The sequence below is a fragment of the Zalophus californianus genome, chromosome 14, assembly GCF_009762305.2.
Source record: "Zalophus californianus isolate mZalCal1 chromosome 14, mZalCal1.pri.v2, whole genome shotgun sequence".
Classification (NCBI taxonomy): Eukaryota; Metazoa; Chordata; class Mammalia; order Carnivora; family Otariidae; genus Zalophus; species Zalophus californianus.
Genome location: NC_045608.1, coordinates 56,488,818 through 56,513,188, shown reverse-complemented (window position 1 = coordinate 56,513,188; position 24,371 = coordinate 56,488,818). Strand labels below are relative to the sequence as shown.

Genomic DNA, 24,371 nt, shown 5'->3' with positions numbered 1-24,371 from the left:
TCTGGGCTTTCCTCCTCCAAGAAGCTTCTCTTCTCTATCTGTTCTTGCTCTTCCCACCCCCTAAACATTGGCATTTTATAATTTCCTGTTTATTTTCCATAAGATCTCCCTTGGTGATGTCATGCCCTTCTCCATCTTCAATCATATTTTCAGATACGACCAAATCCTCCTAAGTTCACGTTTCTAAACGTCTGTCCTCTTTTCCTTATCTGTTTTGCCCTTTAATCCACTCTACACAGTATGTTGGACACCGCCCCGAAGTACAGTTCTTGCCATGTCACATGTAAATGGCCTGCACTGATTACTAAAGGCATTTCTAATTCCCGAGCCTGGCATTTGAAACTCCAAACCTGACCCCACCGCATCCCTCAGCCTAGGTTCCAGCCAACAAAGATGCTGGGCTAATTCCTCAGCATGCCCTGAACTTCCCATTGCTGTGCTGTCCCTCAGGCCTCTCCTCTAAGTCATCATTTTAGTCGTTGGGCAAGACTCAGCTTGAGTAGCGCCTTCTACGAGAGAAAATTACTCTGAGTCTGTCCCGCTTGGTTTCGGCCCTCCATGCCCTTGCCCACGACGGCAGGGTCGATCCTCCGCCTTGCACCCTCGCCAAGCCTGCGCCGGGCCCTTCCCCTCAACCTCCACGCACTCCTCCCGTTAGCTTCTAGAACTGTCACTGAAGACAGCGTGTTTGTGGTGTACGAATGTCCTCCTCTTCCCCAAATTTACAGAGGGAGGGTTCTATTTTTATCTCCTTGGGTTTACACCAGACGCGCGCTCTCTCTATATTTCTTTTTTCCTCTTTCCGTCGCCTGTCAACCATTTTGAATCGGGGCTGTCCCCACCAAGTCCCACCCGGACACACACTCCCCCCCGCCTCGCACCCCTCCCAAGCCTCTGCGCCCCACGCCGGCCACAGAGCTGCAGTCCTCCGGGCTTCCTAGAGGGACGCGCCCGCCCGCACTTCCGGCGCGCGCGGCCGGAGGCCGTTCTGCTCCCTCCTGGAGTCCGTGCGGCAGCCGGCCGAGCGAAGGGTGAGTGAGGCGGTCCGGCAGCGCGGCCCCGGGTGCTTCCCAAACCGCCCCCGTCCGGCCTCAGCCCTCCCCGCCGCTTTGCCTTAGCCTGTCCCTGCCACAGGCAGCGCCTGCGGCTGTACCAGGTGGCCGCCCCTCCTCGACGCCTACGTCCGCCCGCCCGTCCGGCAGTCGGTCCGTTTCTTCCTGCGTCTGTCTGTTTGCCTGCTCATCCACCGCCCTAGCGTCCTTTGACTTCGCAAGCACTTACCGGGCGCCTCCTGTGTGCCAGGCCGCAGGCTGAGGAGTCGGCGATGAATTGAGGCAGTCTTTCCTCCCACTTCTTACGCGGCCCGAGCTCGCTCTTGAGTCAGGTCTCCGCTGTTCGTCTTGACTTCCCAGTCTAGGTTCGACCCTCATAGCCCTTTCTGCTTTCCCCTTTGTAGTTCTTATGAAGACTAAGTTAGGTAATTATGTGTCCTTTCTATTTAACCTCTGCCTCCCTACTAAATTTTTAAGTTATGTAATGGCAGGGACACTAACTCTTTGCTCAGTGCCTAGCGCAGTGCCTGCATAAAGTAGGCATTTTGTAAATATTGTTAAAGAAATGTGTGGAAAAACACGGGATCTCCTCGAAAGGGCCATTGGTTTGGTGGGGAAGGCATTTCAGCAGAGTACATATCTAAGAGCATGGACTCTGGAGTCAGACCATTTTGTTTGAGAACAGTCCAGACTCCATCACTTCCAAACCATGAGACCTGAGACAAATTATGTAACTTCCCAGTTTCTGTTCAGTAAAACAGTAGAACCTAGACCATCAAGTGCTGCAAAGATGAAATGAACAGGTAGACCATGCTCAATTGTACAATAAAAGCTCAACTAGTTTTCTGTTACAATTAAGTAAGCAAACAATGCAGACACATAATAACAGCTATACTGCAGGAAGCAGTTTTGTCCAAAAGTGCCCTGGAGGTTCTTGGGTTGCTTGGACTAAGAGCTAGCTGGGACCAGGCTCTCACCTCCCAGAGGGAAGGGCCATATCTAAGCTTAGTGCTTCCAGCCCCCCCACATGGGTTCCCTAGACAACTCTGTAAACACTGACACTTGCAAACACAATTCTGGTCCCAAGCAGTTGACCTATGGCCCCCACTGACAAGGCTGCTTTCTCACATTTGTGCTATAAGAAGGTAGACGGAGCTCTTCCCTGAAACAGCAGCACCTCTCTCCAGAATTCCCTTTTGTGGGATAATGGAAGAATCACAGGACCTGTGCTCATGTTACTGACCCCTAGCTGGTAAGTTTCCCCAATAAAGCCTATTCTATAACCCATGCCTTGTGATGTGGAATTTGCCTTTCCCTTGCGCCATATCTACCATGCATTGAGAACCTTTTCTGGGCCAAGTGTTTTAAAATATGAGTTTTATTATTAGGTATGGTGAAGCCAACAGATCAGGAGATGATCATTCAAAAAATAGTTTGTTACTTACAGTTTCCAAGAGGAGGAGGCATGCCATGCCCCACGTGGTCACATGGCAAAATCACAGGATCAGTCAGGAGGCCAGGCGAGGGGAAAGTGGGTAGGAGTCTTTATTGTGGTTTCTGTGGAAGGACTGGGTGAAGGCAGGGTCGACAGGTTTAGGATTGGCTAATTTAAATAGTTTCAGTGGGCTCTGGGAGGCATAGATAAGCTCTCTGGCTTGTCCCTAATTTTCTGGCATCCGGCCCTGGGTGATTAGGGCAGGGGAATGGTGGCCCTGGATGTAAAAGCCCAGGGCAGGAGGTGGTGCGGTGTGGGCTCTGGGTTGGGTGGTTTGCATATGAAAAGCACACTTGCAGGGGCGCCCGGGTGGCTCAGTTGGTTAAGCGACTGCCTTCTGCTTAGGTCATGATCCTGGAGTTCCGGGATCGAGTCCCGCATCAGGCTCCCTGCTCTGCGGGGAGTCTGCTTCTCCCTCTGACCCTCCCCTCTCTCATGCTCTCTGTCATTCTCTCTCTCTCTCTCAAAAAGTAAATAAAATTAAAAAAAAAAGAAAAGCACACTTGCAGGTGAGTTTATTATCTCTAGGAATCTGCTAGCCCTGGGAAGGACAGTCCCTACAGTGTAAGCAAGGCCCAGATGTCAAAACACCAGGATAAAAAGATATGCTTAACACCCTAAGCACTACTCTGGATGTCTTACTACTTCCAGTTCCTTTAATAACAGTGCAATGAAAGTATTAACTCCATTTTTAGGAGAGGAAATGGAATGTTTGGTTGGTGACTACTGTCACACAGCTATTAAGATAGAAGCTGCACTATGATTTCAAACTGTTGGGGCACTTGACTCCACAGCTGGTGTTCCTCCTGTGAGCTAAGTCATCTTTCTGCTGTATGAGAAGTGCCATGGAAACATCTTTCAGTCCTTATTAGGCATTTGATAGTGTTGACCACTGCCTCTGAAACTCTGTCCCCCCCCCGCACTATAGTGGTATTCATTCATGTATATATGGCACCTACTCTGTGCTGTGCATTGGATTGGGTGATAGAAAATGGTGAGCAAAAATGTTGATGTAACTTACAGTTGAATCATGGAGAAGATAGGTATTAAACCAATAGTCCCACTAAAGTATATAAACTGACGAGAGCAGTGCTCTGAGAGAAAGGAACATAATTCTCTTACGACTCCTTGACCGACCCAACCCTGCCTGCACATCAGAATCACTTGCAGAATGTTTTACAAATAGGAAACCAAGGGTCTGACTCAGGCTGGGGCACAGCTCAGGCATCTGTAAAACGAGATAAGTACGACCAAAGAGATTAGCTAAGGACTGATGTTTTTCCCCTGCATTTGCTTTATAAAAACTGATCAGAGGGGGCGCCAGGGTAGCTCAGTCGTTAAGCGTCTGCCTTCGGCTCAGGTCATGATGCCAGGCTCCTGGGATCGAGCCCCGCATCGGGCTCCCCGCTCAGCGGGAAAGCCTGCTTCTCCCTCTCCCTTTGCCGCATCCCCCTTGCTTGTGTTCCCTCTCTCACTGTGTCTTTCTCTGTCAAATAAATAAATAAAATCTTAAAAAAAAAAAAAAACTGGTCAGAGGAACGGGGTCAGATTTGCAATTTGAAAAGGTCTCTGGTTACAGTATGAGCAGACTGTTAATGTATAGTGTGACAGGGCGGTTACTGGGATGAAGACAGTGGTGGCAGAGATGGGAGATGGGGAAGGGCAGATTCTGGAGACAGGCAATAAAATCAGTAGGACTTAATTTGCATTAAATACAGAAAAGAAGCGTTAGGGATGCTTCCAGGTTTCTAGAAGTGCAGCCAGATGGATGTTGCTCCTTCCTGAGAGGGACCACTGGGAGAGGAGCAGAATTGGAGTGGGAGGAATCATCAATTGGTCATGGATGTGCTGTTTGAGGTCCTTTTGAGAAATTCAAGAGGCGTTATGGGAATAAGGAACAGTGGGTAAATAGGGCTGGTGCTCAAATGAGGGGTCCAGAGTAGAGATGCCTGGAAGACAGTGAAGACAGTGCCAGACTTAAGGGCTAACCTATGGAACTCTGATGTAGAAGAGCGTGGGCCTGTGAAGAAGATGGAAGAAGGAAGAGAAACAATGCTTTATGATGAAAGACTTCCTTTCAGCCACATACCCATGGAAGATAAGTTGGTGAGGCATATTATAATAAAAATTTAGTATCACGAACATTGAAATTAAAGGGCAAGATCCATGACATAGACCAGTGATCACTAAGTAAAACACACATATATCCATGTGATATGTGATCCATGTGATGCTTGGTAAATGCTATATACACAGTAATGCATAGATCTGAAGATGTTTTGTTATGGGATTTCTTAAATGCCAATTTGTCATAAATAAGAACTAAAGAAATTTATTCATTATTTTTCAAATACTAAAAAATTAAGAGGAAGAATATCCCCAAGTTTCTCTGTGTTTAGGTGTGTATGGCAAAAACACAGTTCAGGAAATGCTGCTTTGTAGATAGATCTAATTTTATCATAAATCACTCAGGAAATGATTCCACCATCCTTTAAGTCACCAGCACTAGGCGAAAACCTGTCCTTAACTCATCTTCCAAATCCTTACCCAGTGTGCCCTTAAGTCCTGTCAAATCTCCCATCTTTATCTTTGGCTCCCATAGCTCAGGCCCTTCTCGCCCAAATGGTTGCCACAGACCCCTTCCTGAGTGGGCAGACGGACCGTCCAGCCATTCCCGTGGCTCAAATGCAAACTGCAATACAATCTTTCAGACCCTTGGCCTACTATCCCTCTGTAGGTGCCTCCTTTCTCACTATTCCTGAACTATGCCACAGGCTCTGGCCCGTTTTTGTTTTATTTTGTTTTGTTTTTAAACATGGCTTCATATCAGAAGCATTTGGGGCACTAATTGAAGTCTCCCCCACAAAGATTCTGACTCAGGAAGTCTATTGTGGGGTCCATGCTCCATGGCTGATTCTGAGCCAGAGGTGACGACCACTAGTCTGGCCTCCCTAACCCACCTGCAGCTCCCCCAATGGGCCACATCTACCCACTGTTGTCTTTGCCTGAATGACCTGACTGGGCATCTTCACCTGGCTCATTCTTATCAGACTCTGCTGACGGGTCTCCCCCTGCAGGCAGCTCTCCCTGGTCTTAGTTGTCCTTTTCTGTGCTACCTTGCCCGTCCCTCTATCCTTGGGTTTATCACACTGCCTTTGCCGGTTTACCTCTTACTTTCCCATTCTAGGGAGTCTTTGAGGACAGAGCTTTTAATCCTGAGAATCCTGTTCAGTAAACTGCCTAGCATATAGCTCGAGTATTTTTTGAAATAATGGGTGAAGGAATTCATTCCTCTTTTCTTGGTACTGTCTTAGAACCTGTGACTTAAAGTCAAGAATTCTTTGTACATTCACTCTGGCCATTCTCCATGACACTTTCCTAACATTTTCACCATCATTTAAAATATGTAGTATCAACCAAGATGGTCCTGGGTTAACCCATTCTGTAATAAAAAACAGGTGCATTAGAATTGGGCAACCCTAGGTTCATGTCTTGAGTTTGCTATTTACCAGGTTGGGGCCATGGGTAAAATAACTTTATTTATTTTATTTTTTTTAAACATTTTATTTATTTATTTGACAGAGAGAGTCACAGCGAGAGAGGGAACACAAGCATGGGGAGTGGGAGAGGGAGAAGCAGGCTTCCTGCGGAGCCGGGAGTCCAATGTGGGGCTCGATCCCAGGACTCTGGGATCATGACCTGAGCCAAAGGCAGATGCTTAAGGACTGAGCCACCCAGGCACCCTGGTAAATTAACTTTTAAAAATCTCAGTTTCCTCATCAGTAAAATGGGGATGATAATACTTACCTCATAGTATTATTGTCAAGCCCCAATAAAATAGTATTTGTAAAGTGCCCGGCCCATAGTAGGTGTTTTTTTAAATTAACATATAATGTATTATTTGTTTCAGGGGTACAGGTCTGTGATTCAACAGTCTTACACAATTCACAGCGCTCACCATAGCATATACCCTCCCCAATGTCCATCACTCAGCTACCCCATCCCTCCCACCCCCCTCCACTCCAGCAACCCTCAGTTTGTTTCCTGAGATTAAGAGTCTTCTATGGTTTGTCTCCCTCTCTGGTTTCATTCATAGTAGGTGTTTATTAAGTGCAAATTCCTTTGAGGGAGACCCCGTGACATTATAGAACTCAATACTCTTGTTGCAGAGTCTGGTTCTGCTGCTTACAGGCTGTGTATCTTTGGTCAACTTATACATCTCAGTAGCCTCATTTGGAAATAGGTATAATTATGATTGTCCTTTGGAATTATTAAGGAAATTATAAATATCCAGCTACTGTTGGCATCTAGTAGGTACTCACTAAAATGTGATTATTATTCTGAGAAGTAATAATATACTACAGTGTCTTTCCTGCTTTCCATGATCCAGAAGCATTATTTATTATCCCTGATGTTGACCCTAATATTATTTCTAAAAGTTGAGTTGATTTTTGTGATTCTTAAATTTTCTATTTCCTATCTTGAAAAAATCCTGAATCATCTATTAATGTATTGCTTATATGGAAGCTCCCTTTTAGTCACTTTTCTTTACAGTGCTACAGTCTCTGGCAATTGGTCTTTGAAAACCTGCCTTTTTGTTCTAAGCACATTTTCCCCCTGTGTAACATTAGCATTGTCCCTCTCAGGAGTCCCCTGAAGAATCAGAATTCAGAAGGAATCTCTTAGACACAGACTTCATTCCTTCCCTGACTCAACTGGGCAGCATTTTCTGCCCAGAATGTCAGGAAAAGCTGCAGGCCTGGCCTACCATGCTCCAAAAGAACAAGAAGGATTTGTAATTGTGAAGGTTGAAGAAGAGAATTATGTTTGGGGGCAGGACCTTGGCCTTCAGGGAGACCCCTGCAGCCCAGAGACCTTCCGCCAGCGTTTCAGGCGGTTTGGCTGCTCTGATTCCACGGGGCCCCGGGAGGCCCTGAGCCGGCTCCGAGAGCTTTGCCATCAGTGGCTGAGGCCAGAGGTGAACTCCAAGGAGCAGATCCTGGAGCTGCTTGTGCTGGAGCAGTTTCTGAGCATCCTGCCTGAGGAGCTGCAGGCCTGGCTGCGAGAGCACCAGCCCGAGAACGGAGAGGAAGCCGTGATTCTGTTGGAAGAGCTGGAGAAAGAGCTTGATGAGCCAAGGAAACAGGTAAGAAGTAGGTGATGTGTTTGCTTGTTTTACCAATTATAAGTTAATGGGGAAGCCATTGTGAGTGACCTTGACGTCGCAGCTATCAGAGAGTTATAAAATTTTTGTCTTTTGGGTTATTATTTGTCCACTGGGGTCAAGGCACTAGGGCTTTTAGGCCTGTTGTTTTCTATCTAATCATCTGAATGAGTTTCTGGCTCTAGCTGTCTTGCCCCTTTGTTCTAGGGTTTTTTTTTCTTCTGTATCCTCAGAATCATAGTGCTGGTACTTGATTACTCCTAGGACACAGCTCATGGAATGATCTGGAAGGAAATGACATCCATAGGAGCACTGAAGTCTCTGAGTATACAGCTCCAGCCCTTGGAGAATCAGTGCAAGAGTGAGACTCAGGAGTCCCAGACTTCCCACGAGAGAGGTGAGGAGTTGCAGTCCATTCGGGGTTCAGTACAATGGTAGGGCTGTCAGCTGTGGCATAGCACGTTTTCTTAATGACAGTCACTTGTGGCTGTCATTAAGCATAGTGGAAAGGCCCCCTCCTTGCCTTGAAATATTCTTCTATTGGCTATGCCTAGAATCTGAAATTCCAATATAATTTCTAACTTTGGATTAAGAATTAAGGTCTTTAATAAAATTCTCTAATACCCATAATATTCAAAGACCAATATACTGTTGTTGTTTTAATATTGTGGTCCACTGGCAAGGCAGTGCCTAAGATGGAGATGAATAATGTATCAGTAACAGAAACTACATAATATCTTGAACAGGGAAGTTCAATATTAAGAATTATTGACTGTAATAGAGTTGATTACAAAGTGGTAAAGAAAGAAACAACACTAAAGAATACAGGAATAACAGATGCAGGGAATCTTTAGGGCTGAGGCAGAGCACCCAAGGAAGACACAAATCTGTAAGAGAGTACCACATCTTCCTGGACTAAGCATCTCACTGCCTCTGATTCCATCTGCGTCACATCTCTCTGGTCATCTTAGCACATATCTCTGGACATCTTCAGTTTCTCCACATTCATTTGAAGTAGAGGGATCAAAAAAAAAAAAAACCACCTCTAATGAGGATCTGATTAATTTAAAATATACGATAGATTCATTTCACAACTTTTGCGTGTTGTCATCCATATGTTTTTGTTCCCTCCCAGTGGTACATTACTGTTGTGAACTGATAAATCTCATTGTGCACATTTCTCTTTAGCCTTAGGGGTCTTGGTTAGACCTGCCTCTGAAGAATTAATGTAGAACATTTCACATCTGTCACCTAGGTTGTGAGGTTTAAATCCCTGGGGGGTTCCACCCTTCGAGGATTGTAAGAGTCACCATGTCATTTTTACAACCTTATACCCTTGGTTTTAATTTTCCCATAGGTTCTTCACTAGCCTAACAGTATATCTTACCAGAAGAAGAGCCTGAGATATGGCGATTTGGGTGCATGTGATTTAAAGGAGGGCGTGCTCTTCAGGAGAAATCTGTAAAGGAGAGAAGCAAGGTTAGGAAGGGAAGAGATCAAACCATGATGTGGTCTTGGGTAAAACCTAGCCTTGGCCTAATCTCTTAATCCCTGCCCGCCCCCTCGGGCACTGCTGAGTTGGCCCTTCTTAAAGCAGTCGGGGGGAGAGGCAGTGAGGGTGTAAATAACATCCTGGGCCAGATGGTTCTCATCAGCCAGGGCAACTCTCCAGAGGAGGGGGCAGCTGTGGCTTTAGGAGCCAACACTCAGAGCAGCTGCGGGAAGGAGGCACCATATTCATAAAGCAGATCTGGATAGGCGGTGCAGCATCATCTACATAACATTAAGGCTAAAAGCATGTTTGTTAATGTGGAATTAAAGTCACATCCCTAGTTAAAAGGCTTTTTAGACAGGGGCACCTGGGTGGCTCAGTCGGTTAAGCGGCTGCCTTCGGCTCAGGTCATGATCCCAGGGTCCTGGGATCGAGCCCCCCGTCCGGCTCCCTGCTCAGCGGAGAGCCTGCTTCTCCCTCTCCCTCTGCCTGCCACTCTGCCTGCTTATGCTGTCTCTCTATCTGTCGAATAAATAAATAAAATCTTAAAAAAAAAAAAAGGTTTTTGGACCACACAGGTCCCTGAACAGGTAGGGGGCCTAGGGGAAAACTTCAGGCCTTGATGTTGAGCATCTCTGAACCCTGGCTCTTCCAATTATGAATTCTATGGCCTTACATAGGTAATGTTGCCTCTCTGAGCCTTCGTTTCTTGATCTGTAAAATGCATTCAAGTTTAGAGGACTTCTGGGAGGATGAAAGTAAATGAACAGTTTTTCAGATTTACCCCCTCAAAATAATTCAGGTTTCCCCAGCCATCATCTCGTAGTCTCCTTCTGAGTTACTAAAAATCTAGAAACTAGAGGGGCTGGTTGTGAGAGTTCAAAGTTTGGCTCCAGGTGGTCACATCTGCCTCGTTTCCATCTGCCTTTGACCATTTGCACATAAAATAGTAAACATATAAGACTCCCACCTGATCCCAAAATGAGTCAGGAAACCACAATACTCCTTTTCTTATGCTCTGTGTGTCTTATTCTATTTGCTTATAATCGTTTATCTACTTAGAACCTACCAGAACCTGCAATTGCCATAATGCATTCTAGTTCCTGCTTCTGTAACTCTGCTCAATTCTAATCCTGAAAGCATTTCCTAGTCATATATTCTGCTCTCCTTCTTTTCTAGGAGCACCACTTATTCAGGTTTCTTAGACCTCTTTTTTTCTCCTGACCACTCCCTATCATCTCTTTCCCTTTCCCTCATTATCAAAAAATGCATCTTCTCCTCTAACCCAGGATTGTCTCTTAGCTTCCTGGTCTCTCACTGCTCCTCCTATTTATCACCATCTCCTCTAACTGATGTCTTTTCCTGCTCACCATCTCTCCTCTCCAGTGCTGCGTCTCCCTTACTCTCTGAGGGTGCCACCTCTCACCACCCCAGGCCACTTCTCTAAATTCTAGATTGGGAAGCTAGTTCTTAAGAGTTTTCCTCCTAATAGGTGAATATCTATTTCATTTGGGTTACTCTCAATTCCTGTTATAATAGATTCCTTCCTTCCAACATGGGGATCAAATGACACCAGTATTTCTATTCACATTTTTAGATGGCAAGCTGGCGGCTGACAGAGTATTAACAACAAAGCAAGAAATTATGGAATGTGTAGCATCAGCAGCCATGATATCCCCAGGAAGACTCCCTGGGGAAACTCCTTCAGGACAGATAGTTGAAGAAGCTTTCAGAGGTCTGGACAACTTTGAGAAGCCAGAAGGAACTGCTGCAAGGAGCAAAATGAGTCCACTCCCTTCCCAGGAAAGACATCTTAGTCTGGCAACCTTCAACAAGAAAATCTCCACTGAAGAGTGTGTCCTTGAATGTAACAAGAGTGAAAGGACTCTCAGTGTGAATTCAAATGTCTTGACACGACAGAGAGTTCATGCGGGAGGAAAGGTCTACGAGTGCTTGGACTGTGGGAAAGCCTTTTGCCAGAGCTCAAAGCTGATTAGACATCAGAGAATTCACACTGGAGAGAGGCCTTATGCATGTAAAGAGTGTGGCAAAGCTTTTAGTTTGAGCTCGGACCTTGTTAGACATCAGAGGATTCATAGTGGTGAAAAACCCTATGAATGTTGTGAATGTGGAAAAGCTTTCCGGGGCAGCTCAGAGCTCATTAGACATCGGAGAATTCACACCGGAGAGAAACCCTATGAATGTGGTGAATGTGGGAAAGCCTTCAGCCGAAGCTCAGCCCTCATTCAGCACAAGAAAATTCACACTGGAGACAAAGGCTATGAGTGTACTGAATGTGGTAAGGCTTTTGGTAGAAGCTCTGTCCTTATTGAACATCAAAGAATTCACACTGGAGAAAAACCTTATGAGTGTAACGAATGTGGAAAATCCTTCAATCAGAGCTCAGCCCTCACACAGCACCAGAGAATCCACACTGGGGAGAAGCCTTATGAATGTAGCAAATGTAGGAAAACATTTAGGCACAGGTCAGGCCTTATGCAGCACCAGAGAACTCACACCAGAGTTTAACTCTTGGGTAAGGATTGTACAATTGTGTAATACCAGGGATTTACTTTGGTGGTGAGATTCCCACCGAAGTGGGAAGTTTCCCAGGAGCAGAGTTTCTGTCCTTCCAGTCTAAGTCAGTACTTGCTGTACAAGGAGATCCACACAAAGATGGTTGTTGATGTGTTGAATGGGCACTTTCACAGTAAAGCCAGGTTTGGGGCAAAGATCCTGAAAGAACTCCTTATAAGATGGACTGAGAAGTGGTGCCTCCAATGGCAAGGATCTCTGTCCAGCAAGAACAGCATGCATTTGGCTGTTGGAGGCATATGCTGAGAGTCACTTGGTTCTCTGAAGTGTTCAATTATGAGGTTGTGAAATGTCGAATTATGCTCTGGATCAGTTTATAGTTCACTCTGCCCCCTTGCCAGTTCTCTTCTCAGCCCTGAGCTTCCTGAGGTCAATTGAGGTCTGTTTATTGTGCACCTGCTATGTGACAGTCATCAGGGGCAGGCATAGCCATTGCCCTCCCAGAGTTAAGGGCTAATGGGATACATATATACTTATTAGCAGGTAATTACAGTAAAGTGTGATAAGTAGAATAATCTAGGATTCTGTCAAAATATGTGGCAGGGCCATCTAACCTGGTCTACAAGACACTAAAGGCTTCTTGGATGTGATGAAATCTCTTGGGGGATAAAGGGTGGGTATAAGCCAAGTCAAGGCAAGAGGGAAGAGAACATTATAGACAGAGGTTATAGCACATACAAAGGCATGGAGAGAGGATCTACAGATGTCTCTTCATCAGGACTCCTCCAGCAGGAATTTGTTCATGTAGACTCTGGTTCAGAAGCGAGGACATGTGTTGGTTCCTCACTTCCTGTTTATAATCAGTGAGTTGGATAGCCTATCCCAGATCCAGAGTTACTTAAGAGACCTTGAGGGACTCAGGACAATTAGTGTGATGGTAGACTTTGGTGCATCGTATGGAAAAAGACATGTAGGTACACAAAGGAAAGAAAAGGTATTGGAGGCTAGAGGGACAGTGTTGGTGTCCCATAACCCTAGGGCTCAGGAAATGGGAAGCTGACAGGAGCACAGGAGTGGGAGGTCTGCCTTCCCAGGATCCACTATTCCTCATTTCCTGTCTCCTCTTATCGTCAGGCTCGAAGATACTAAGCTACTTAAAGGCAATGAATACTTATTGAATTACCCCCTTAGATTACTCAAAACTCTACTTCTCTGCTAATTTTTATTTCGGCAGTTTTAATTAACCCATCATTAATTGCTGAAGGCAATTCATATGTAAGAGAAGGTTTGATTTCCCTTCTGAATACTGTCTCTTTTGAAGACCTGGTGATCAAAGCTGTTGTGGGTAATAGGGGAGGTGAAGTTGGGTGTGACGGTGGGGGGGGGGCAGTCTCTGTATCCATAGGTTGGAGGATTTTCATTGAGTGAGGTCAGTTGGAATTCTGGAGAGACCCTTCAAATGGATGAAGTTGCCTTTTCCTCTAGGTGACAATCGGATGATTTCATGTTTTTAATTTTATTTAATAGGTTTTTTTCCAGGTTGTGAATTAATTGTAAATATTGGTAATATAGAAAATGAGAAAGTAGAAGTCACCCTCAATCCCACCACCCACAAAAACATTGTTAATATTTTGCAGTTCTATTATTTTTTTCTTTCTTTCCCCAACCCTAGTATTTTTTGGTAAAAGTCATGTTTGGTAAATCATTTTTAGTAACTGATTTTAACATTTATACTTTGAGTATATACTTAAACTGTTTAGTATTAGAATGTAATACAAGATGTATTATAATAAAATTTGAATCTTAAGTTTTGCTTTGAAATGCTTTGTTCAGGAATAGGGAGCCTAGTAACACAAGTGGAGGTGTGCTGGGAGAAAGAGGGAGGGAATTGTGGCAAGAAATCAGAGAGTGGGTGTGCTTGGCTTTTATTTCCTGGTTCAGGTGTCTGGAAACATAGCTAGTCCCTTGGGCTACAGTTCACCAGGTGAAGTCCCAAAATCTAGGGGCAGCTGGCTGAGAAATCACGGGAAGGAGAACGAATAGCCTCTTTAAACACATATACATTGTGTTTCTCCCCCACCCCCCACCCCCCAGGAGCAAGAGCCTGAGACTGCCATGGACTTCCCCTCCTCTCTCAGCAGGTCCTCATTGAAACATGTGCAGAAAAACCCTAAGACCCTTTAGATTTGTGATCATTTGCACCAGTTAACAAGACAGCTGCAGATGATAGTTACTGAGTAGCAATGTCTGGTTCTGACCCATCAGAAAGCAGGGTCTGCCCACAGGGCTCACCCTTCTTTGCAGAAATGCTCTCCAGGTCAGTTTCTTCTGCATGGGAAATAGTCTAATTGGCAATCCCTCTTACTTGGAGGATTCACTTAATGGGGCAAGAGAAGCAAAGGATTTCACAAGGGAGCTTGGAGACACCAAGGTCAGATTTGCTTAAATTTCCAATCTCCAGCTGGACAGTTAATTGCAGGAAATGAGGAGGGAGAAGGCGAGAGGTAGGAAAGTGATAGTAAGCACCCTGCCTAAATTGCACATCTTATTTAAAATCACCTTTGAGGGCGCCTGGGTGGCTCAGTCGTTAAGCGTCTGCCTTCGGCTCAGGTCATGATCCCAGGGTCCTGGGATCGAGCCCCGCATCGGGCTCCCTGCTCAGCGGGGAGCCTGCTTCTCCCTCTCCCACTCCCCCTGCTTGTGTTCCCTCTCTTGCTGTGTCTGTCAAATAAGTAAAATCTTAAAAATAAATAAATAAAATCACCTCTGACATCTACCTTATATTGGTGCCTGCTCTTTCATAAACACAAAGAACGTTGAAGCTTTAACTATAAAATGTCATCTACTTCAGCTCCTTTAAACTGAGGGTGGAGTTGTAAGGTGACTTGCTTATGGCTGCAGAATTCATGGAAAAGCATGATGAACAAAGCACTGATGAACAAAGGGCTGTACTTCAAGGTTATTGCTTTCCTCAACTACAGAAATCATGCAAATAACTTATATTTGCACAGAGATAATTTGCAGGACTTTTCTGTACACTAGTGTGAGATGGTTGTGTCTGCCACTGTCACTTAACAAGCATGGGTCAGAGGGTCAGAGTTAACAAGTTAGATAACTTCCTAGGACTTGGGAGGGACAGAGATGCTACGGAAAGCATGTGCTTTTCTTAGTATTTCTTGACTATCCTGGGCGCTCACTCCTTTTACCTTTTTTCCTCTGTTACAAGTATTTATTGTAGGAAAGTTTGGAAGACAGAAAAATCACAAGATGGCTGCATAATATTCCATTGTGTATATATACCACATCTTCTTTATCCATTCATCTGTTGATGGACATCTTGGCTCTTTCCACAGTTTGGCTATTGTGGACATTGCTGCTATAAACACTGGGGTGCACGTACCCCTTCGGGTCCCTACATTTGTATCTTTGGGGTAAATACCCAGTAGTGCAATTGCTGGATCGTATGGTAGCTCTATTTCCAACTTTTTGAGGAACCTCCATACTGTTTTCCAGAGGGGTTGCACAGCTTGCACTCCCACCAACAGTGTAGGAGAGTTCCCCTTTCTCCGCAACCCCTCCAACATCTGTCGTTTCCTGACTTAATTTTAGCCATTCTGACTGGTGTGAGGTGGTATCTCATTGAGGTTTTGATTTGGATTTCCCTGATGCCGAGTGATGTTGAGCACTTTTTCATGTGTCTGTAGCCATCAAAAGGAATGAGATCTTGCCATTTGCAACGACGTGGATGGAACTGGAGGGTGTTATGCTGAGTGAAATAAGTCAATCAGAGAAAGACATGTATCATATGACCTCACTGATATGAGGAATTCCTAATCTCAGGAAACAAACTGAGGGTTGCTGGAGTGGTGGGGGGTGGGAGGGATGGGGTGGCTGGGTGATAGACATTGGGTAGGGTATGTGCTATGGTGAGCGCTGTGAATTGTGTAGGACTGTTGAATCACAGATCTGTACCTCTGAAACAAATAATGCAACATATGTTAGGGAAAAAAAAAAGAGGAAGATAGCAGGAGGGGAAGAATGAAGGGGAGTAAGTCGGAGGAGGAGACGAACCATGAGACGATGGACTCTGAAAAACAAACTGAGGGTTCTAGAGGGGAGGGGGTTGGGGGGATGGGTTAGCCTGGTGATGGGTATTAAAGAGGGCACGTTCTGCATGGAGCACTGGGTGTTATGCACAAACAATGAATCATGGAACACTACATCAAAAACTAATGATGTAATGTATGGTGATTAACATAACAATAAAAAAGAAAAAAAACTTGCAATTGGTCTCAGGAAAAAAAAAGAAAAATTACAAGAAAAAATTAAATCACCTACAATTTTATCACCCAGAGATAGCCAGTGTAGCACTGAGATTACATTATTTCCAGGATTTTTAATGCATAAATATATTTTTACATGGCGTCATATTGTACATGTTCTATTTTTACTTAAGATATGCTGTCATTTCTTTTGACATCTATCAACATCACTTTTTTAACAGCATTTTAAGACTTTGTATACATTCATGATGTTTTCTGAAGCATACATTTTCAGGTAGAATTTTAAAGTCAAAAGGCAATGCTTAAGGCTTCTGGTATTGATTGCCAGAGATCCTATCTATTCACAGCTCACCAGCAGCATTGGAGTCCCAACTTCCCTGAATCTTCGTTTTATGAGGGGGAAAAAAAGTGCTGTCTCAACTCTCGCTTTAATACACATTTTTAATTCTAGCAAGGCTGACCGTCTGTCACCCATTGGCATTTGTTCTTTTGTGATTTGCTTACTTGAGTACAATTTTTTCTACTGGGACTTTTTCACGGGGAGATACTATCGAGAAGTGGCTCCACAGAAGGGTTTTGTTTTCCTACTGCCTGGGTTCAAAGTCTGGCCTGACCACTTTTTAGCTATATGATATTGACTAAGCCATGATCCTAAGCCTTCATTTCCTCATCTGCAAAATATGCGCTGTCAGAGAAACAACAAACATATACAAAGCCCTCAGCAAAGTATTTAGTATGTTTCTTATGGTTATGTTAAGAACGCTCTATAAAGAATCTCCCCTTTTGTAATATATGTTGTTATCAATTCCTACTTAACAACTGTCCTACCCTTTTTAGTTTGAGTCTTTATCTTGGGAAATAGAAGAGCTGAATATGAATAGCTCTTACCATGTTACTTTGTTATCCTACCCCTTTCTTCACATTCTCTCCCCAAGCATAGGGATTCAGCCTACGAGCCATTCTTAAGGTTAGTATCTGCTTATCTGTGTATGTCCCAACAAGCGCATTCTCTACTTATCCTCATGAAAACTCTTTTCCTAAGCTCAGGATTCTAGATTCCCATAGATTTCTATTTTTGGCAAGGTGTTAGAACTCTGACCTGTTAGGTATTTTTGAATAACAGGTTTTTCTGTTGCTGACTAACCTATATCCCTTCCTGCATTGCATTGAGAAGCACAGTCTAGGGATACTTTTCCTGCTGGGTCCCTCAGAAGAGGGTAGTCTCTGATGGACCAGGACTGTTACTTTTTGTTGCCACTTCCCTTTAGCATGGTCTTTAAAATTCACAAGACTGTGAAATACTGCTGATAAAAGGCAAAACTGAACACATGTGAGGCGCCTGGAGAATTAAGTCACAGACCCAGCGACTGACAAATTATTTTTTAGCACCCGAGCCCAAGGGAGTGCTCTAGAACTGTGGGGGTACAGCCCCAGAAACAAATGTGGTAGCCAGAGCAGCTTCTGACCCAGAGCCTTGTGAGTGAGCAGGAAGCAGACAACAGCTCTGATAGTCTCAAGAACCAAAGGAGTCCTTCTGTTTAGGAAAAGGAAGATTCAGAACTCTAACAGGTGCTTAACCTGCTAGGCTGGGCTCTTTCTAACCACCCCCCCCGCACCCCCCCCCCCCCCAACAAGGTCTAGCTGAGCCTAGGCAAGGAACTAGTTATTAACCCTTTCCCCCAGCTCACACCAGACCAAGACAAAGCTCCGCTCTACCCTGTGGTCCAAGAACTCCTGATTTTGTCTAATAACAGAAGCTTCTCCACATCCATGCTTCTCTTACAGACAGGACTCCACTTCAAAAGCAACTCAACAGGAATACTCCACACAAAATGGCCTTTTCTCAGACATTCTTCCTGACCTTTGTCTGTTCCTCTACTGGGAATATTGTTCCCTGGCCTGCCTACTTACCTGGCTAACTCCTGTTCACCCTTTAGTTCATTTTTCTCAGAAACTTCCCCTGATCCAAGGTTGGGTCAGGTACTCCTTAATGTCTCAGAGCCCTGATATGCCATAATGCCGGTTTGCCTTGCCCATTCAACTGCAGAGACATTCTTATTTCCCATTGTATTCCTAGTGCCTGACACAACACAGGCCCTCAAAAAATAACTGTTGGATAAATTAATTTGTATTCTTTCCACTACCTCATTTCTGGACTGCCCTGGGCTCAACACATTATCGATGAACTGTTTCCCTATCTGTCTTGCTGCCCTGTCACTGTTCTTAATTGGCCAGTAAAATTTTGTATTCCTGAGACAAAATGTCCCTCATACTGTCCACACCATATCCCAAACCTGGCATGTGGACAATCAGATGCAGAGACAGCCCGGGTTGCTGTACCCCCTTCATGACATTCTCATGGAAAATGAGGTTTCAATGTTATATTCCCATTTTTCTTATTTCCTGAGTATTCCTAATGGTAAGAGAAAAGCTGGAAGCAGTGATTCTTCCATCTGCTGTTCTGATTAGTCCTAGGAAAAGCTTTCAAGGGACAATTTGCATTAGCATTGGGAAGTGCTGCTTAGTTAAGTCAGAAAGACTCCAGACCTCGTAGTCTACCAGCCTGGAATCTTATTCCAAAGTAAACCCTTTCAACTAACAAAAGATAAAAATCTGACCGAAATATTTACAACATTCATTGTATTCACATATTATTTTACAGTGTGGACCCTCTGGTGGCGCATGAGGACTGATCTGTGCCTGAAAGCCTTCCCACATTCGTTACATATGTAAGCTTCATCCCCAGAATGGATTCTCTGATGCTGAACAAGGGCTGAGCTCCTTTTGAAGGTTTTGCCACATTCATTACACTGATAAGGTTCCTCTCCGCTATGAATTCTCTGATGTCTGATGAGGTTTGAGCTCAAACTGAAAGCTTTTCCACACTCATTACATTCATAGGGTTTCTCTCCACTATGTATTCTCTGATGGGTTATCAGCTCTGAACTCTGCCTGAAAGCTTTTCCACATTCATTACATTCATAAGGTCTCTCTCCTGTATGAATTCGCTGGTGTCTAATAAGCTTTGAGCTTTGGCTAAAGGTTTTCCCACACTCATTACACTCATAGGGTTTCTCACCAGTGTGAATTCTTTGATGTATAATGAGATACGAACTTTGACTGAATGCTTTGCCACATTCATTACACTTACAAGCTTTCTCCCCAGTATGAATTTTGCGATGTCTAATGAGGGCTGAGCTCTGATTGAAGGCTTTCCCACATTCACTACATTCATATGCTTTCTCACCACTGTGAATTCTCTGATGAATGATAAGGTAGGACCTCAAACTAAAAGCCTTCCCACACTGGTTACATTTATAGGGCTTTTCTCCAGTATGGATTCTCTGATGTTGTGTTAGAGAGGAATGCTGTTTGAAGCTGTGCCCACATACATCACATCTATAAGGTCTCTCTTCTGTAGGAACTTTCTGATAAGTTATAGAGTTTGTACTTAGAATCAAGCTGCTTTGAGGCTCATGATGGTCTCTCTTTCCCAGAGATTTGTGTGTGAAGATTACTTGACTAAAACTGCCCTCTTGGGAAGGGTATCTTCTTAATTTCTCCCCCGTAGCACTTTCTTGTTGCCACTCTAAATCGCTGTTGTGTTCACTAACTCCTCCAGATGAAGGTTCCTGGGGACGTCCTTGTGATTTTTCTCCTGAAATGTCCTTCTTGGTCACTGATTCACCGTTCTCACAATCTGAAATAACAGCAAAAACAGACGGTTTTATTTCTCTAGTCACTCTCAGTACCCACTTTCCATGTGGGAGAAAACAGAGGCTTCTACCCCACAAGAGGTCATGGTCTACACACATCTTTCTTTAATTGCCCATACTGGTCCCTCCTCCTTTCTATTATGAAGGCCTACATCTACAGTTTGAGGTTTATTCTTTCCTGCTTCCTCTGAAACTTCACTTGATCAATTAGCTACTATTCTTTTCCTAGTATTTTCACCCTCTTTCTCTGCTGACTCATGTTCACCAGCATTTAAATAAGACCAAATTTCTCATCTGTTTCAAATGAAGCTCCTTGCCTCCACTTCTCCTTCACACAACCTCACTTACATTCAAAGCTTTTTTTTTTTTTTAAGATTTTATTTATTTGACAGAGAGAGACACAGCGAGAGAGGGAACACAAGCAGGGGGAGTGGGAGAGGGAGAAGCAGGCCTCCTGCTGAGCAGAGAGCCTGATGCGGGGCTCGATCCCAGAACCCAAAGGAGTTCAGAGAGCTTCCAAGATGGTGAATGCATCCAAGTGCCACAACAGTGGTGAACTCTAACTTCACGGGGACAGAAGCTCCTGTGCTTGGGACCCTTCTGGATCTTGCTCTATGTACCTCTTCATCTGGCTATTCACTTGTGTCCTTTATAAACTGGTAAGAACAAGCAAGGCGTTTCCTGGAGTTCTGTGAGCTCTTACAGCAAACTATGAAACCTAAAGAGGTGGTTATGGAATGTCAGCTTTGCAGCCAAATCGGACAGAAGTGTGGGTGACCTGGGGATTCATTACATGTGAATGGCATCTGAAGTGGGGGGTAGGGAGGGAGGCACTCTTGTGGGACCAAAACTTTAACCTGTGGGATCTTTGCTAATTCTGGGCAATTAGGCTCAGAATTTGTGTTACTTAAGGTGAGGGAAAATCCCACATATCCAGTGTCAGAAGTGCTGTGAGTAGAAAAATAGTTTTTCCCTTTAGGATGGGACACTTCCTCCCACCGATTTACCTGGTTTTCTCCTTACTCATAGTTCAAAGTTTAGGTGTCTTAGTTTGGGTGTCTCCTCCTCCAAGAAGTACTCCTTGAACCTCTAAGGTTGGGTTAGGTGTGTTCATGTGTCCCCTTAGTACCTAGGGCCTACTTTTATTCTGTAATTTATCATACTATATTGCCATTGCCCTTTTGCTTGTCCACCACCCCATCTAGATGTCAAAGTTCCTTGAAGGTAGAGACCCAGTGCCTACCGCAGTACCAGGCATGTGTTAGCACCCTATTAAGTTATACAATCAAGGAGTAAGTGAAGAGATGACAGGGAAACTGAAACACGAAGGGCTGACTGCACTTCCTGAGGGTTGCTGAGTACAAAGCTGCAAGTGGGCACCTCTGGTCTAGAGTAAGACAAGCGAGAGGCTCACGTGTGGCATGTTCGTAAAATGCCATTAATTCTGTATCCTCAAAACCAGAGGCCTGCTAACAGTTCCCAGATGAATTTCTACTTTCTTACCATTTTGGGGGGAAAGGCAAGGTTCCCAGGGTTTCAGCTGTGTCTTTAAAGGCTGGAGTTGGATGTTTGTTAACTCTTGGGATGTTCCAAGACCTGTCAAATCCTTCCATGGTACTGCTGGTCCCTGAAATCAGTAAAAGATGGTTAGCTTTGTGAAAAACTCCCCCAGGGAAAATGCCTAGTAAAAATTTCAAAGAAGGAAACGAAGACATCTCCAAGATGAGCGACAGGGAAAAAAAGAACTAGTTAAGGACAGAAATAGGTATGGCCATAGTAGTCACTGCAGGGTGTGGTTCCGTAGAGAAAATTTTCCATTCCACTCCTATGAGGACGCACATGCTCCAGTCTGTACATTTCTTTTCCCACAACATATCACATCTCCCTGTTCCCACCTGCTGCTGCCCTGGATCATCAAATTCCCTCTCCAAATCCTCCAACAGGGTCACAGCTTCCTCGCCGCTTTTTGGACTATGTTGCTGAACCCAAATCTGCAGCTCCTCAGGCAGGATGCTCAGAAACTGCTCCAGCACCAGCAGCTCCAGGATCTGCTCCTTGGTGTGCAACTCTGGCATGAGCCACTGATGGCAAAGCTCCTGGAGTCGGCCCAGAGCTTCCCGGGGCCCAGGTGTCTCCTGGTAGCAAAACTTTCTGAACTGCTGGCGGAACAGTTCTTGGCAGGATCTGATGCTCCCACTCTGCTTACATTTCTGACCCCAGGAAAGGCTTTCTTCTACTTTCACTAGTATTAGTTCTTGATCCTGAGGACTCTGAGGTACCAAGGTTGAAACTGCTCTGGATTCCACAGCCATTCTGACCTAAACAGTGGAGCAAAAAGCTCACTACAACTGGGTACAGTATGTTCAGAGTTTCTTTGAGTAATCTCTTCTTTCCTGAAAGATAGAAAAGCACTGTTAACTTATAGCAGTGAAAAAAAAAATCTTATAAGAACTTATAATAAAGGTCATCCAGTAATGTGTTGAAAGGAAACAAGTTTGAGACTCTAACCAAAATAATAATCAAGTGACAAACTAAAGATCATTCACCCCATTTATCACCCATTTAGAATTTCCGCCACTAATGCATAAATTATTTTAGAAGCAAAAGAATGCAGTATTACCATGAATCACATAATGAGAAATTTCCTTTTCAATTCTTTCAATCCTGATGGTATCAAGGAGAAAAAAATCTGTCTTTAATTTATCTGTAAAACTTGCAGAACTCCCTTTTTAATTAAGTATAAGCCTCAGACTTCTTAAGGGCAATAGTATCTAGCTAGGATTTAGTAATGCTTTTAAAAATTTATTTTTAGGGGCGCCTGGGTGGCTCAGTCAGTTAAGCATCTGCCTTCGGCTCAGGTCATGATCCCAGAGTCCTGGGATTGAGCCCGGCATTGGGCTCTCTGCTCAGCAGGAAGCCTGCTTCTCCCTCTCCCTCTGCTTGTGCTCTCTCTACCAAATAAATAAATAACATCTTTAAAAATTAAATAAATAGGGGAGTCTGGGTGGCTGAGTCGTTAAGCGTCTGCCTTCGGCTCAGGTCATGATCCCAGGGTCCTGGGATGGAGCGTCGCATTGGGCTCCCTGCGCAACGGGAAGCCTGCTTCTCCCTCTCACACGCCCCCTGCTTGTGTTCCCTTTCTCGCTCTCTCGCTGTCAAATAAATAAATAAAATTAAATAAAAAATAAAAATTAAATAAATAATAAAAAAATATTTTTAGTTACCTTCCATCTATGGCAAATAATGTTGATTTTCATTTGCGGGAGTAATATTTTAAAAACTTCATGTTAAATGAGTTGATTTAAATAAAAACACCTTTCTTATAATTGCTATTTGATCAAATTTAGTTTTCAATGCATTTCTTCAACAAGCACTGAGTCAGTTACCATGGGCTCTGTCGTGAGCCAGGCATAAGAATACAAAGGTTTTTAGCTTGTAAGTAAATGAAACTACAGAGAAATTATCCAAGAAGTGTTTGTTAAATGCTTACTGTGTGCTCAAAAACATGTCCGTTATCATAGAAACACAAAAACAGGAAAAAGGTTAATCTCAGTTCTCAAGCTTAGAATACAGGGAAGTGAACAGTATTTTTTTTCCTTGAAGATTTTATTTATTTAACAGAAAGAGAGCGCGAGGAGGAGCACAAGCAGGGGGAGTGGGAGAGGGAGAAGCAGGCTTCCCGATGCGGGGCTCGATCCCAGCACCCTGGGATCATGACCTGAGCCGAAGGCAGACGCTTAACGACTGAGCCACCCAGGCGCCCCAGTAAACATTTTTTAGAGTGAAATATGGCAACAAATAATTATGTGTTAAATTTTGTGATATAGCTCACACATGACCTGATTCTAGGATGTGTGGTTATTGACAGGAGGGTATGCCCTTTAAAACAGCAGGGCAGATCAATACAATTTGATCCTAACAGTAAACTTTAGAGATTAGAATATTTAGGTTAATATTTAGGCTTATTAAGCCAGCCCGGCCGCATTAGCCTATTTTTATAGCCCGGTTAAACTACAGCATCTGCGAAGTCACAGGGTGGGGGTGCAACTGCCCTTTCCGCTGGAAAGCACGGGCTTGAGCTGGCCTCCTCTGGCTCCCCAGGACGCTCGGAAACGCCGCCCGGACAAGGGGCCGTGACCCGGGGATGGGCAGGCCCGGGGCGCAGGGCTCCTTCACCTCGCGCCCGCCGCCCGGGCCGCGCGCCCACCCCGCCCTCCCTCCGCTCGGGGCCCGCGTCCCTCACCGCGAAGCCCAGCAGCGGCCAGGGTGCAAGCCGCCGACTCGGAGCGGCGAGCCACAAAGACCGGAAGTGCGCTTCTGCGGCCTTCCGCTCGCTAGTCCTCGGGAGCCTCCGTGCTCCCCGCCCCGTGCTCACAGGCAGCCAATCGGCGCCGCGGATCCTTCGTTCCCACCGCCTTCCCTCTCTGGCGTCCTGCCCCGCCGAGGGCCGAGGCCCCGGCGAGGGTGAGCTGGGAGGCGGGCGTCCTTGGGAAGAGGTCGTCCCACCCCGGAGGGCGCCGCTCCCCGCCTTGGCTGCCTCCTAGCGTGGCCTCCTCCGCCGGCACCCGCCTCCCGCCCACCACTCCCTAGCGTCTCACCTGCAGTTTCCCAGAAAAGTATTAAGATTTTCCTGT

The 24,371-nt window shown here is 44.9% G+C and overlaps 2 protein-coding genes across 6 annotated transcripts in view; one reads left to right on the top strand and one right to left on the bottom strand.

Moving 5' to 3' along the window:
* ZNF24 (zinc finger protein 24) overlaps positions 1-14,350 on the top strand; it is a 58,672-nt gene extending 44,322 nt beyond the window's left edge. Inside the window, exons 1-5 of one of the 4 annotated variants that reach the window (XM_027577162.2) lie at positions 923-1,031; positions 2,195-2,304; positions 7,194-7,693; positions 7,976-8,108; positions 10,801-14,350. In XM_027577162.2, the coding sequence (XP_027432963.1) occupies positions 7,286-7,693; positions 7,976-8,108; positions 10,801-11,732 (1,473 nt within the window). In that variant the 5' untranslated portion in view covers positions 923-1,031; positions 2,195-2,304; positions 7,194-7,285 and the 3' untranslated portion in view covers positions 11,733-14,350. Of the gene's footprint in view, positions 1-922; positions 2,305-7,193; positions 7,694-7,975; positions 8,109-10,800 lie in introns of those variants that run through there. The other 3 variants (XM_035723864.1, XM_027577163.2, XM_027577161.2) reach the window with 3 other exon arrangements.
* Positions 1-24,063, bottom strand: part of ZNF397 (zinc finger protein 397) — a 45,934-nt gene extending 21,871 nt beyond the window's left edge. Inside the window, exons 1-5 of one of the 2 annotated variants that reach the window (XM_035723863.1) lie at positions 23,981-24,063; positions 21,633-22,130; positions 21,241-21,364; positions 18,682-19,721; positions 10,429-10,434 (exon numbers count right to left, since the gene is read on the bottom strand). In XM_035723863.1, coding sequence (XP_035579756.1) covers positions 10,429-10,434; positions 18,682-19,721; positions 21,241-21,364; positions 21,633-22,049 — 1,587 coding nt within the window. In that variant the 5' untranslated portion in view covers positions 22,050-22,130; positions 23,981-24,063. Of the gene's footprint in view, positions 1-10,428; positions 10,435-16,075; positions 19,722-21,240; positions 21,365-21,632; positions 22,131-22,357; positions 22,402-23,980 lie in introns of those variants that run through there. The other variant, XM_027577159.2, reaches the window with a different exon arrangement.
* Positions 24,064-24,371: the final 308 nt, after the last annotated feature.